Source organism: Sorghum bicolor, chromosome 3 (genome assembly GCF_000003195.3).
Source record: "Sorghum bicolor cultivar BTx623 chromosome 3, Sorghum_bicolor_NCBIv3, whole genome shotgun sequence".
NCBI lineage: Eukaryota > Viridiplantae > Streptophyta > Magnoliopsida > Poales > Poaceae > Sorghum > Sorghum bicolor.
In genome coordinates this window covers 58,959,315-58,973,450 of record NC_012872.2, presented here as the reverse complement: position 1 = coordinate 58,973,450, position 14,136 = coordinate 58,959,315, and the positions used below count along the sequence as shown (strand labels likewise).

The 14,136-nt window shown below is 46.2% G+C and overlaps 1 protein-coding gene across 1 annotated transcript; it reads left to right on the top strand.

Moving 5' to 3' along the window:
- LOC8061838 (putative receptor protein kinase ZmPK1) lies at positions 6,413 to 9,081 on the top strand. The gene has a single exon (XM_002458246.2). The coding sequence runs from the start codon at positions 6,428 to 6,430 to the stop codon at positions 8,912 to 8,914; it is 2,487 nt and encodes an 828-aa protein (XP_002458291.2). The 5' UTR covers positions 6,413 to 6,427; the 3' UTR covers positions 8,915 to 9,081.

Genomic DNA, 14,136 nt, shown 5'->3' with positions numbered 1-14,136 from the left:
TCTCCTCCTCCAGAAAACGGCGCCGCACGAAAGGAGCCGGCACCGCACGAAAGGAACAGAAAACGACGGCGCGAACAGAAACCGGCAGCTCGCGCTGGAACACCTGGATCTTGCGCCGCTCCTCCTCCAGCGCGAGCAGGTACTCGCGGCAGCGGTGGTTGGCTTGCGCGCGAGATTGCTTTGGCGCTGAACACCACTCTGGACCGGGGCGGGAAGAAGTACACACCAGACTGAGCGCGAGATTTCTCTGGGTTTCGCGTGTGCGGGAATAGGCGGGATCGAGCGGGACGGTGATCGGCGAGGGACAAAATTCGCGATACAAAGCTCCAGCCGCGTGCGGATTTCTCCACAGTTGAGGCCGATGGATGTCAAGTTGGGATAAATAGCAAGTTGGGATAAGGAGTTGTTGGAGGGAGTTTTTTTTTATGCTTTTAACCAATTTTAGAGGATAGCAAGTTGGGATAAAGAGTTGTTGGAGATGCTGGTGCGAATTGCTTTTTTTTTTGACAAGGAGGTGCGAATTGCTTTGTTTCAGGGTATTCTCTTCCCTTTTTTCTTTCTCTCTCTCTGTCTTCATTTTTTCCTACCCATGTTTACGGGACGATGTTGCACGTCCGTGTCTCACTCGTCGGAGCCTGACAGATGCCACCATCGTGCTAGGGCCTTGGCCTTGATCACAGACACCGCTACCTTGCCGGCTTACAAGTTCATCCAAACAAGATTTGTTAGCATAGCTCGTATCCACCGTAATCTACATGTGTTACAGTTGATTAGGATAAAAGCTTATTTTAAATTCTATCTCAAGTCGTGTCAACATATATGGATTGAGATTGGTGTGAGAGTAGCCAAACAGGCTCTAGTAGTTTTATGGCTTCTGTTATGAGTTCAGCCTAAACTAATGGATGTATTTCCATTAAAAAAAAAATCTCCCACTCCCATGGGGCCAAGTAAAAACACCAAGCCACGCCATTGCTTCTACAGAAAAGGACAAATAAAATCAGTCCTCATGACTCGGGCACATCTTTGTTGTCATGTTTAGACCAGTTTCATAGGTTTTATAAAACTTTTATAGGGATTAAATATTTTGGTGTGATATAGTATAACGGATGAGAGACAATAAAAAATTTAGGGGGATGAAATAAGTCTCATATGGCTAATTTTAGTGGAGTTTTATGAGACAGTTTCATAGTTATAAATATGCTAACATGACATTGTATTGATAAATAGAAAGATGATAAAAGTTTCACAAGAGTAAAAAAAATTCATAAGAAGAGAAAAAACTCATCTGCAAGTGCGCGCCCAGATCGTCGTGGCCGCCCCATGTCGCATGTGGTAGTCTGCGGAGTTCGCGACTTTCCCACACCGGTGTCTCCAGCTTGGTCTACCCGAGGTGTGGTGGAGGTTGGGGAGGAAGAAAGCAGGATCAGAAGATCCTGAGGAAGGATGAATGAATGATTAGATAGACACTAATGTTGAAAAGTTACATTGTAGAGATTAATTTCTTGACACCGTATCCTATAGCCTGTTCGTTCGTTTGAAAAGTCATGACCAAAAGTATTATTCGCTCATTTATTGTGAGAGAAAAATATTATTAAATGATTGACATATTCGATAAATAAGCTAAAGCAAACAGGCTTCTAAAATATAGAAATTATTTATGGTTTTTGCGTTGGAGTACCTTAGGTGGTTATAGATTGGACCCAACATGTAGGGACTAGGTTTCTAATGAACAGTTTTATACAATTTTTTTTATCTAATCACATGTTTTATCTCTTGGCACATCTCTTTATGTCTTGTTCTCGCGTAGACATGATTTCTTGTCTAAAAAGGTATTTTTGTCTTCTCTCCTCTAATTATAATCACTACTACAGAATGAGGCATTGGTCGATGCCCAAAATGGCCAAAAACCTCGGCCCTTTTGCGGCCCGGGGTTAAAGGCCCCTTTAACACCGGTTCATAACCCGAACCGGTGCTAAAGGGTCCTGCCCAACGGCTACTGACAGATGCTGTCGGGGCAGGGACCCTTTAGCACCAGTTTGTGTTACCAACCGGTTCTAAAGGGTCCCCTTTAGCACCGGCCAGTGCCACAGGCCGAGGCAAAGCCTTTAGCACCGGTTTGGCACGCAAACAGGTGCTAAAGGGTGACCCTTTAGCATCGGTTTATGCCCTGAACCGGTGCTAAAGCTCCGGTTTATAGGCCCGCCTTCTCCTCTCCTCTGCCCATTTGAAACCGAGAGCACCATTGTTCTTGGAGCTTCTTCTTCCTTGTTCTTCATTTGTTCTTCATCTCGGACGCCCATCGTTGATCTTCTTCGACTCCGTCATCGTTTCTTCGTGCTTGGAGGTGACTAACTTTAGTATTTCTTGTCTTTTTCATGTTGTTTTTGGCTTGTGATGTTCCCATTATTTTTAGCTCAAATCCACTTTGTTATTTTGAATCATTCACATGAATTAGTATCCATATATATATATATATATCATATTTCATGGTTGACCTAATATTAATGTAGTTTGCAAGAATGAATTATAGTATCTTTTTATGATATTAGAAAGTACGATAGTTTAAATTAATTGGTTTGTTAATATCACTTGATTTATTTTTATTACTACATAATGTCCATTGTATAATTTAGAAGATTTGTTGAAGTAACTAGACAAATAAAGGATATTATTAGGTTCTTCTTTAATCATACATGTTTACTAGTAAATGTGGAATTTATAATTGTCTAAAAATTGAGTATGAATAGTAGATGGCAACCGTGACCGGGTCTTCGGTCTCTCAACGGGTTCAAAAACGATACCTGCCGGAACTCCCTCTCATTACTTGTGGTAAGTGTGGGCAGAAGATTGTGATGGAGTATTAAGTGTCGAAAGAGGGAGTAAACAAGGGTCGTATATTCTACAAGTGTCCGGATCGTAATGTGAGTTATTTCTAGACATTTGCTTATATATGTGTTTATTTTTTTAAATGATATTAATTAAGCTTTTGATTCTCTCTTTTAATTTCAGTAGGACGGTACCGGCGGATGTACAGGTTGGTACTGGGAGGAAGAATACATTGAACACATTAAGAAATCTTTTGCACAGGTGGTTGAAGAATACATTCAACATAATTCATCCACAAGTAAAAGTTTTACTAGCTAGCAAACTTTCGCTAACTTGTAGCCTTCTTATTGTCGTGGTCGTGAATATATATATATATATATATATATATATATATATATATATATATATCGTACAGTGGTGTTTAAGACAAGAAGGGGGAACAATCTATGTGCATATTACTTGTGCAAATTCATGATGGCACAAGTCAATCAAACACCCACAGAGACGCTCAGAGTATGTTACATGTCTCTTTTCATTATCTGCTAAATTATATTGAATAACTTAGCTAACTAATACCTTTTTTATTTATTTCAAATTAAAGACGGAATGGTTGAGGGAAAAGGTCATACAAAAAGACCGAATCAAAGTTATCCAAGAGACGATAGCTGGATTTCTTCGCGAGCAAGTGATCAATCCAAACGGCGAGTTTCACTTCAACGGCAACGTAACTCTTATTCCAAACAACGATGATCATTTGTATCGTTTGTAGACATTGGGAGAAAAAACTCTATGTATATATGTGTCACGAATTTTGTACATATGAAACTATATATATATAAAGCTTTTTACATATCTATTTAAATTTTGATGTGGCCTATTCATTTTATTATAGGCAAAGCTTAATTATAAAGCTAAGCATATAATTTTTATTTATATATGCTTAATATGCGTGTAATATAAATATATTATTGTATCAGCAAAAACATATATTGAAAAACCTATTATTATTATTATTATATAAAAACAATAAACAGAACCGAAGAAGTGAACAAAAAAAAGAAACCCTTTAACACCGGTTGGTAAAGGGTCCTGCAACGTGGCAGTCCTGACAGGATCAACCGGTGTTAAAGGGGAGACTTTAGCCTCAATTTCCCGAACCGGGACTAAAGGGTGGACCTTTAGTTCTAGAAGGGCAGCACCGGCTCAGAAACCGGGGGAACAGTCCTTCCCGACCGGTGCTAATGCCCGAACGTGTAGCATTGAATGTCACGTCTATCTTTTTTTCTTAGTTATCTTTTCTTGGTTGTGAGTGTCCTAACATCGATTCAATAATCTGGAACTGTTGTCGAATCCCGTGTGCATGCCATACCGTACACGCATTCGCCTCTGAACAAGTGGCAGATTTGATAAGCGCTGGCTACTCGCAGTAGGTACTTGCTGTACTTTTATGACCAGGCACGTGCCATTCTCATCTGTGTGCGTGATCCATGGTTTGGTGGCGGCCTAATCTGCCTAGTCGAATATTTCGGGCTTGTTTCTTTCAAGTTTCACACGAGTCTATTCCCATTCGAGTCAAGCTTAGCTCGCCTTTTGGTCAGGTCGTGTGCAATCGGAAATGGGATCCATATATTACTCAGGGCATGCATGCAAAACTGATCTTAGATCAGTTAATTGGGTCTCTTGTAATGAACCTATTCATCTGAGTTTAAATCTTCGATTTGACATGATATTTTTTTGAATTTATTTTAGAATTTGACGACACTATACTTTCAATAGTAGCTAACGTGGTTGTCGATAGCGAGACATCTGTGGTGACTTCGTCAATCTCGAGATTTGACGATCCAAGATGTGTGTGGTGACTCATCAATCTCGATATTTCCAGGTCTAACTCGGTTTTTCGAAGGTGCTCGTAGGGGTAGGGTGTAAGGTGATTTCGTCAATCTCGAGATTAGCCGGTCTAACTTCGTTTCTTCAAAAGTGTTTATAGGGATAGAGTATAAGTGCGTGCGTTTGTAAGAGTGAGTGTAGGCTTATATATATAAATATATGTGTCTATAACTGGTCTCGCAAAAAAAATTACTCAAGGCATATCATGAGTGTTGAAAATAAGGGTATCATACGCTTGCTAAGACCGACCAGATAGTGATACATTACCAGCCTGATTGGTTTCTTGCATCTAGCTGAGGCAAGTGCGACATCTGCATGCTTAGTTAGTTACTACCTGAATATTAGTTTGAGACTACCTTGTTTAGATATAAAATCTTTTTAGTTTTGATATTATAGCACTTTCATTTGTACTTCCTCCGTCCACGAAAGAATCAATTCCTAGGATCCGTGCCTGTCAAACTTTTTAAAGTTTGACTAACTTTATAGAAAAAAATAACAACATCTATAATATAAAATACACATTATATGAAAATATATTCTATGATGAATCTAATGATACTAATTTGATACCATAAATTTTAGCATTTTTTTCTAGAAATTTGGTCAAAGTTTAAAAAGTTTGACTTAGGACAACTCTAGAAATTGGCTCTTTCGTGGACGAAGGGAGTATTTGACAAACATTGTCTAATCATGGACTAACTAGGGCCTTGTTTAGTTCATCTCGAAATTTAAAAACTTTTCAAGATTCTCTATCACATTAAATCTTGTGGCACGTACATGAAGCACTAAATATAGACTAAAATAAAAACTAACTGTACAATTTGTCTGTAATTTACGAGACGAATCTTTTGAGCCTAGTTAGTCTATAGTTAGACAATAATTGTCAAATACAAACGAAAATGCTACAGTGTCAAAATCCAAAATCTTTTCACAACTAAACAAGGCCTAGATTTAAAAGATTCGTTTTGTGATTTATAAATAAACCATGCAATTAGTTATTTTTTATCTATCTTTAATATTTCATAAATGTGCCGCAATATTTAATTTGATGAAATTTTTTATAAACTTTTAAATTTTTAAGCGCATCTAAACAAATCCTTTGTCAAAAGAAGGGCATCACTCGTCCTTCACGGACAAATACTACTACTACCTAGGCCTTGTTTAGTTCGCAAAATTTTGGCTTTTTGGCTACTGTAGCACTTTCGTTTTTATTTGACAAACATTGTCCAATCACGGAGTAACTAGGCTCAAAAGATTCATCTCACAAATTTCAGGTAAATTGTGTAATTAGTTTTTATTTTTATCTTTGTTTAATGCTCCATGCATACGACCAAAGATTCGATGTGACGGGTAATCTTGAAAATTTTTGCGAACTAAACAAGGCCCTAGTCGCTCGAATTCCCTGGCATTAAGGGAATCTACTACAATAATCACATACTACGGTGTACTCCGTATGCAGCTACGAACGATGTGACTATCTGATGGAAGTCCAATAGACCAATACTGACGTCGCAACGTGTCAAACGGTACGCATGCGACCATGCGTCCATACGCAAGAATGTATGACTGGACGACCAAGAGCTAGACACCCCCATCATCACCTAAATTTTAAAATCTCTAACTAAACTACATGCCCGCGCGCGTCACTCGTCTGTCCGTCGACATTAGTATTATATATAGAGTTAAGTTAGGGGCAAAGAATACTTCCAAATCAATGGCTCTTCACCTAGCTTACATGCTTGTTTCCATGCCGGCAAAACAGTGTAGAATGCTGCGAAAACTCCCACGTCTAGCCATCCTGATTTCTCTGCTCTCTCTTCTGCTGCGCTCGTCGGCGTCGGCGTCGGCGCAGCACACGCTGGGCCCCGGCTCCTCCCTGTCCGTGGAAGACCACGCGCGGCCCTTCCTGGTGTCCCCCGACGCCACCTTCTCCTGCGGCTTCCTGGACGCCGGCGACAACGCCTTCTCCTTCTCCGTCTGGTACACCGCCGCGGCGAACAAGACCGCCGTCTGGACGGCGAACCCCGACGCGGCCGTGAACGGCAGGGGATCCAGGATCTCGTTCCGCCACGACGGGGGCCTGGCCCTCTCCGGCGCCAACGGGACGACGGTGTGGGAGACCAAGACCAGCGGCGCGGGTCTCTCCGTCTCCCTCCTCAACTCCGGAAACCTCGTCGTCTCGGACCCGTCGAGCGGCGGCGGCCGCACCCTGTGGCAAAGCTTCGACTGGCCGACGGACACGCTGGTGCCGTCGCAGCGGCTTACCAAGAACACCACGCTGGTATCCAGGTTCTTCTTCCTCTACTTCGACAACGACAACGTGCTGCGGCTCCGCTACGACGGGTCCGACATATCGAGCATCTACTGGCCGAACCCGGATTACGGCGTGTTCCCCAACGGCCGGACGGCGTACAACAGCTCCAGGATCGCCGTCCTCGACGACACCGGCGTGTTCCTGTCCAGCGACAACCTGCGAGTCGTCGCCGCCGACCTGGGCGTCCCCGGAGTCAAGAGACGGCTGACCATCGATCCGGACGGCAACCTGAGAATCTACAGCCTGGACCCGTCGACCGGGGCCTGGACGGCGACATGGGCTGCCATGGCGCAGGCGTGCTCCGCGCACGGGCTGTGCGGCCGGAACGCGATGTGCGTGTACCAGCCGAGCCTCAGATGCTCGTGCGTGCCCGGCCACGAGATGGTCGACCGGCACGACTGGCGACAAGGTTGCAGACCCATGTTCGGCGTCACCAACTGCAGCCAGCAAGCGGCGGTGCCGGAGCAGGAGCAGAGGTTGAAGTTCGTCGTGGTGCCGCACACCGACTTCTACGGCTACGACGTGGGGTACAACAAGACTGTTACGTTCGAGCATTGCAAGAAACTGTGCCTGGAGATGTGCTCCTGCGCCGCCTTCTCGTACCGGCCGTTCGAAGGCGGAGGCCTCTGCTACCCAAAAGGCTTCCTCTACAACGGCTACACGTCTCCAAACTTCCAAGGGAACATCTACCTCAAAGTACCAATCGATTTCGATGCCTCGGCTCAGTCAGTGTCAGCACGTAGCTCTGAAGGCCTTGCTTGCAATCCTGACGGACCCGAGATCGTCCAAGGAAATCCGGACACGTTCCAGACATCCAGAAACAACGCCAGATGGTCGTACCTGTTTGCGTTCGCCGGAGTGCTTGGAGTTCTTGACATTATCTTCATTGCAACAAGCTGGTGGTTTCTCTCCAGCAAGCAGAGCATACCCAGTTCGCTAGAGGCAGGCTACAGGATGGTGACGGGCCAATTCAGGAGGTTCACGTACGGGGAGCTCAAGGACGCGACGGGGAATTTCAAGGAAGAGCTCGGGCGGGGCGGCTCCGGCGTCGTGTACCGCGGCGTGCTGGACAAAGGGAAGAAGGTGGTGGCCGTGAAGAAGCTGACGAACGTGGCGGGCGGAGACGAGGAATTCTGGGCGGAAATGACGCTGATCGGACGGATCAACCACATCAACCTCGTCAGGATCTGGGGGTTCTGCTCGCAGGGCAAGCACAGGCTGCTGGTGTACGAGTACGTGGAGAACCAGTCGCTGGACAGGCACCTGTTCGACACGGACAGGACGACGCCGCTGCCGTGGCGCGAGAGGTACAGGATCGCGCTGGGCACGGCCAGGGGCCTCGCCTACCTCCACCACGAGTGCCTGGAGTGGGTCATCCACTGCGACGTGAAGCCGGAGAACATCCTGCTGACGCGCGAGTTCGACGCCAAGATCGCCGACTTCGGGCTGGCCAAGCTGTCGAAGAGGAACGACGGCGCCGGCGGCGACGGCATGCAGCTCTCTCACATGAGAGGGACGACGGGGTACATGGCGCCGGAGTGGGCGCTCAACGTTCCCATCAACGCCAAGGTGGACGTGTACAGCTACGGCGTCGTGCTGCTGGAGATGGTTATGGGGTGCAGGGTGTGTGACCAGACGACGGCCGGCGGGGAGCGCCTGGAGATGGCGCAGATCGCTCAGGCCTTGAGGCAGGTGGTGGCTTCCGGCAATGTCGTGCCCTTGGTGGACGGTAGGTTGCAGGGGCAGTTTAATCCACGGCAGGCCCTGGAAATGGTGCGGATCTCCTTATCGTGTGTGGAGGACAGGAGCAACCGGCCGACAATGGACGACGTTGCCAAGGCTCTCACAGCCTGCGACGACGAGGACGAGCACCCCGCATACAAGTAGAGTCGTACTATTAGGAATTTAGGATCAAGAGATAGAAACTTTGTTTTGTCTGATAGGTTGGAATTGGAGGGTTAGGACCTGTCAAAATCTATACAAATTTATAGAATTGGAGGGTTAATATATCCTGCGATGACGAGGACAAGCATCCCGCACGTTGGTAGACGTAATTTGGAAACTCCAATCCTTTCGGAATCCCGAACTTTTTGCTAGGTCGGTAATCCATGGAATATCATTTTAATTATTATTCTAATTCTTAATAAAGGGTTTTTTTATCCCTAGATTTCGCTCCTCTTTGTTTCCAAAGGAGCCCGTAGAGTCAAGGGGATAAAAACACTGATCCTTTAAGCAACGCAGAAGAAGTAGCATGGGTGGTGGGCTGGTGGCTACGGAACAAGCCTGCGTCAGGCCCGTTCGTGAACACAGGCCCAACACATTGGAGACTGGCGCAAAGTGTAGTACTTAAGGAAGGGAAGAGAGAGAGTGAGCTTGATGCTTATGAAAAATATGAATGAATTCCCCAAACAACTTAAACCTGTCCTCGTCAATTCTTGATTGTCTTACTCCCCATCTTCTTCTTCCCCAAGTTTCCTGCTAACAGTCTGGTATGAGACTTCTTGATCTTCCCACCTTTCTTCGGTAAAGTTAATTTTAAATTTGCCCTTAAGGGGCATATGCCCTCACCCTTTCACCCATTGGATTCGCTTTGAAAAGTGTGCAAACACACATCTCAATGCGAAACTGCTTTGAGATGTGTGTTTGTATACTTCTCAAAGCGAATCCAATGAGTGGGAGAGTGAGGGCATATGCCCTTAAGGGCAAAAAAACCCACCTTTCTTCACACTCTGTCTCTCACCCTGGACCCTGCTGCCGTTGCTGTCCACGACCACTACACCCGGCGGCAACACAAGCTCGATGCTATGGATCCTAATTTGATGTTTCTCCTTGATGAACCACGCTTCGACGATCATGATGCCAAGTGGGAGCGACGCTTCGCTGATCTAGACGACTAGACCGTGATCACAGTGTCGGCGATGCCATTGCTGATCGCGGTTTCGCTAAGCTCGCCCAATCCTCTGCAGTCATCAACCGGCACCTCGCTGATTTGGAATCGGCGTAGGTGAACCACGAAGTGGGCGTCACCAAGCGCCTCTTTGACCTTGAAGTTGTCCGCGTGAAAGATACTTGTTTGGTTCTGGTAATTGGACCGGTTGCAAGTGTGAAGGACAAGTCGGAGGTTTTAAATTGAGGAACCGCATGTGATGGTGAAGCTTGAGCAAGACTTCACGCCGATAGAATAAAAAAAAGACTTCACGCCGATGTACCGAGGCAACGGTGAAGAGCAAGTGAGGTCAAGATTGATGAACCAATACAATCATGTGATGATATGAAGTAGATCATATCATTTGGTGATTGATTGGTTGGTGCATGTGTTGCACCAACATCGGAGGAGTTGGGATAGAGTGCGCAAGGCAAAGGTATAACTTAGGGCATTTCATTTCACCGGTCATAGGTATATAAAGAAGTTTATGACCGGATTTAGGATAGATAGCCGTACTATCAAGAAGGACAAATTTGTTTGCATATCGGTCATCTAGTGTCACTTCAGCGATCTAACTTTGCATACGTGTTAGGATCGAGTGGTGTGGCAAGTTAAGAGGCTAACTCCTTTGAAAAGTGTTTATGAAAATGTTAACACACATACACTTGGTGGTGTTGCCACATTTGCAAAAAATAACCATCAATTCTTGGTCGGTTTTAGACCTTCATCATAATATTGAATATGAGCTATTTCCAAATAGCCAAGCGAGTACTTTTATACCACTAACTCAACAAAGTCATTATAATTTATTTTATCTGAATCAACAACCATGTTAAAGCTGAAACATTTCATATCTTGTCTACACTTCTTCACTTGTCCAACAATTTAATTTTTAGCTTGAAACTAGAATTAGGATCAATATTGTTGTTCAAAATAAAAATCAAGGTTTACGACTTAGTAAACCTGTAACTACTTCTACTTCTAGGAGTAAAAAAACCAAACTCGCTCTTGTAGCCAGTCATTGTCGGAGTCGACGCCATCCTACTCAGGCTAGACTAGTTTGTCCTCCACTAGCAGGGCTATGGGAGGGGCCAACCGGAGTCGCACAAGCCGTGTTGCCGAGGGGCTAGCCGTGCCGGGAGGTGCTGGTCGGTGCTCAATGGAGTTCGTGGACTTGCCAGGTTGTCTAAAGGGGAGGCCGCCTCCTTCGAGACGCGCTAGCCACCCTCAATGTAGGTGGCAGCCACACTGGCCTGGCCACGATCAGGGCTGCCTGCTGTCGTGCGGACCACTCTTGGGCAGGCATGCTCGACGACTCGCGCAGTGGCTCCTGCACCACGACTGCGTAGGGTTGGAGTCGATCTAGGCACTAGGGTTGAAGGATGCCCCTAAAGGGCTAGGGCGGCAACACTCTGTCCTTGTTTAGTTTACACCAAAAACCAAAAACTTTTCAAGATTCCCCGTCACATCAAATCTTGGAGCACATGCATGAAGTATTAGATATAGACGAAAATAAAAACTAATTGCATAGTTTGCCTGTAAAACACGAGATGAATCTTTTGAGCTTAGTTAGTCCATAATTAGATAATATTTGTTAAACAAAAATGAAAATGATACTGTGTCGAAATCCGAAAAATCTTTTCGCAACTAAACAAGACCTCTTGGGAGCTACCGCTGCAGGGGTGGCGGTGGCGCCCTCCCACATCGCCTCGGTGCCTTATGTCGGGAGCAATGACATCTTTTTTTTAAACGAGTCCCTCTGTGCGACGCTTTTTTGGAAGAGGATCGACGACCAGAAACACAAAAAGGGTAGTGTTGACGACCAGAAGAGGAGCGACGCTTTTTCTCCTACAACTAAAAAGAGTAAAACAAGGACAAATCCTTCGTGCGGCTTTCGTTTCGTCCTTCTGCCCATTCCCGTCGTGCGTCCGCGTCGCCTGCTAAATGGAAACCTCCAGCCCTCCTCCGTGATACCCTCCACTTACCTATCTTCACCGTGAGATCCCCTTCCCCTTTCCAACGCGAGCAGACACCAAATACCCCTGATCCCCTTCGCCTGGCTCCGTGAACCGCAGCGGCGCCGCCTCGCCTGCCGCCGTGAACCGCATCGGCGTCCGCATCGACGCCGCCTCGCCTGGCTCCGTGAACCGCAGCGGCACCGCCTCGCCTGCCGCCGTGAACCGCAGCGGCGTCCGCATCGGCACCGCCTCGCCTGTCTTCTCCGTTGAGATCGGCATCCGCATAAAATGGAAACCTCCAGCCCTCCTCTGTGATACCCTCCACTTACCTATCTTCACCGTGAGATCCCCTTCCCCTTTCCAACGCGAGCAGACACCAAATACCCCTGATCCCCTTCGCCTGGCTCCGTGAACCGCAGCGGCGCCGCCTCGCCTGCTGCCGTGAACCGCATCGGCGTCCGCATCGACGCCGCCTCGCCTGGCTCCGTGAACCGCAGCGGCACCGCCTCGCCTGCCGCCGTGAACCGCAGCGGCGTCCGCATCGGCACCGCCTCGCCTGTCTTCTCCGTTGAGATCGGCATCCGCATCGGCATCCGCATCGAGTCGCCTGCCTCCGTGATCCGCATCGGCACCGCCTCGCCTGTCTTCTCCGTTGAGATCGGCATCCGCATCGAGTCGCCTGCCTCCGTGATCCGCATACTTTATGTCCACGTATTTTTTCCCATGTCGCGGACCCAGTCAATAAGCAGCACCGGAGTCGCCGTTGCGTTTGGTCTTGCGGCGGTCGGCCGCCGGCCGCAGGCGAGCTCTAGAAGGACGACGCCGAAGCTGAAGACGTCGGCCTCCGCGCTCGGCCTCCCGTTGTTGACGAACTCCGGATCCATGTAGCCGGGCGTCCCTGCCACGACCTCCTGCATGTAAGGTGTTTGATGAAATTCCCTGCTGAGTGAAAGGCTTTCGAATGCTTGGCAAGGCATCCATCCATGAATGCTTGAATTATCTGTATTTTAATTGGCCATTGCTATTTTTGTGGGATAGAGCATAAGTTATGGGTTGAGAAGGAAGATGAGGCTAGGGAGAAAGTGGGCAGCTGCTGTATCTTGGCAACTCCTCGTCGCCACCTACAGGTTCTTTCCTCTCCTTTCCCTAAGCCAGCAGCCGATGATAACCTATACCCTGTGATGTTCTGGAAAGTGTTGAAATCTTGTATTCCTGTAGGTGCTTAAAGCTATGGTTAAAATGGGCGTCCTTTTTCCTACCGGAGAAGTTTGAAAAGAAGAAGCACAAACTTGCTACAATCGGTAATGTTGTGTGACCTACCAATTTGAAAAGAAGAAGTCCATGGTTTATTATATCAATTTTATTATGTTGACTCGAATTAAATTTTGCAGGAGACGATTTTTTGGCGATAGCTGCTGATCAACCATTTGTGGTCAGAGCATTCTCAAGTTTCAATGTCTAATAGTTTATATGTTTATTACATGAAAATTGTTATTATGTTGTCATTTTACTCATGCTTTCTCACTTTTATGCAGTTCGAGATTGTATTGTTAAAGGCCTTGATCCTGGTTTGATATTACAGAGATTGCAAAGCCGTGAGTACTTCTTGCATTACTAGCATCTCAATACTTATTAGCCCTCTAATTATTTTTACACTGATTTGGAATTTAGGGTTGGTTTTTACCCATCATTTAATTGTTGGATGTGTTTCTGCTGCCTCTCTGCTTGCAAATATATGCTTTTGTGCTCAAATGTTATTTCTGAATGTTCTATTGTTAAGTTGATTTTTTACTATTAGGATGGGAGCATTAACTGGACCTGATTAATACAATTATGTAGTTACGACCAGGCGCAGTTGGCGTCACTTTCAACAAGCATTAATTCTATAGGAAGAGGTAAGCTGTTAGTTTCATGTGATACAACTAATGCTGAAAATTTGGAACCTCAGGTGGCCCCAGCATCCCCTGATCTGCAGGTAGAGTTCTTGGCTAAATTTGGACTGAATAAGCAATGTGAGCACTCCTCCCCCCTCCCCCCTGTCGTGTGACATTGTGCTGCAGTTTGTGCTGGTGCTAAAAGAAACAAAAAAAATGCCTCTTTAGGTTACTACGGTTGAGGCAGCTGATGGGCATCTCGGCGAAGTGGTTGGTGCTAAAAAAATGTGCGGCAGGAAGAACTTTGTGTGTGTCGGTATTATTCTGAATTTATGATATGATTCTTAGTAT

Coding starts and splice junctions, on each gene's coding strand:
- LOC8061838 (XM_002458246.2), top strand. CDS start 6,428: ATGGCTCTTCACCTAGCTTACATGCTTGTTTCCATGCCGGCAAAACAG.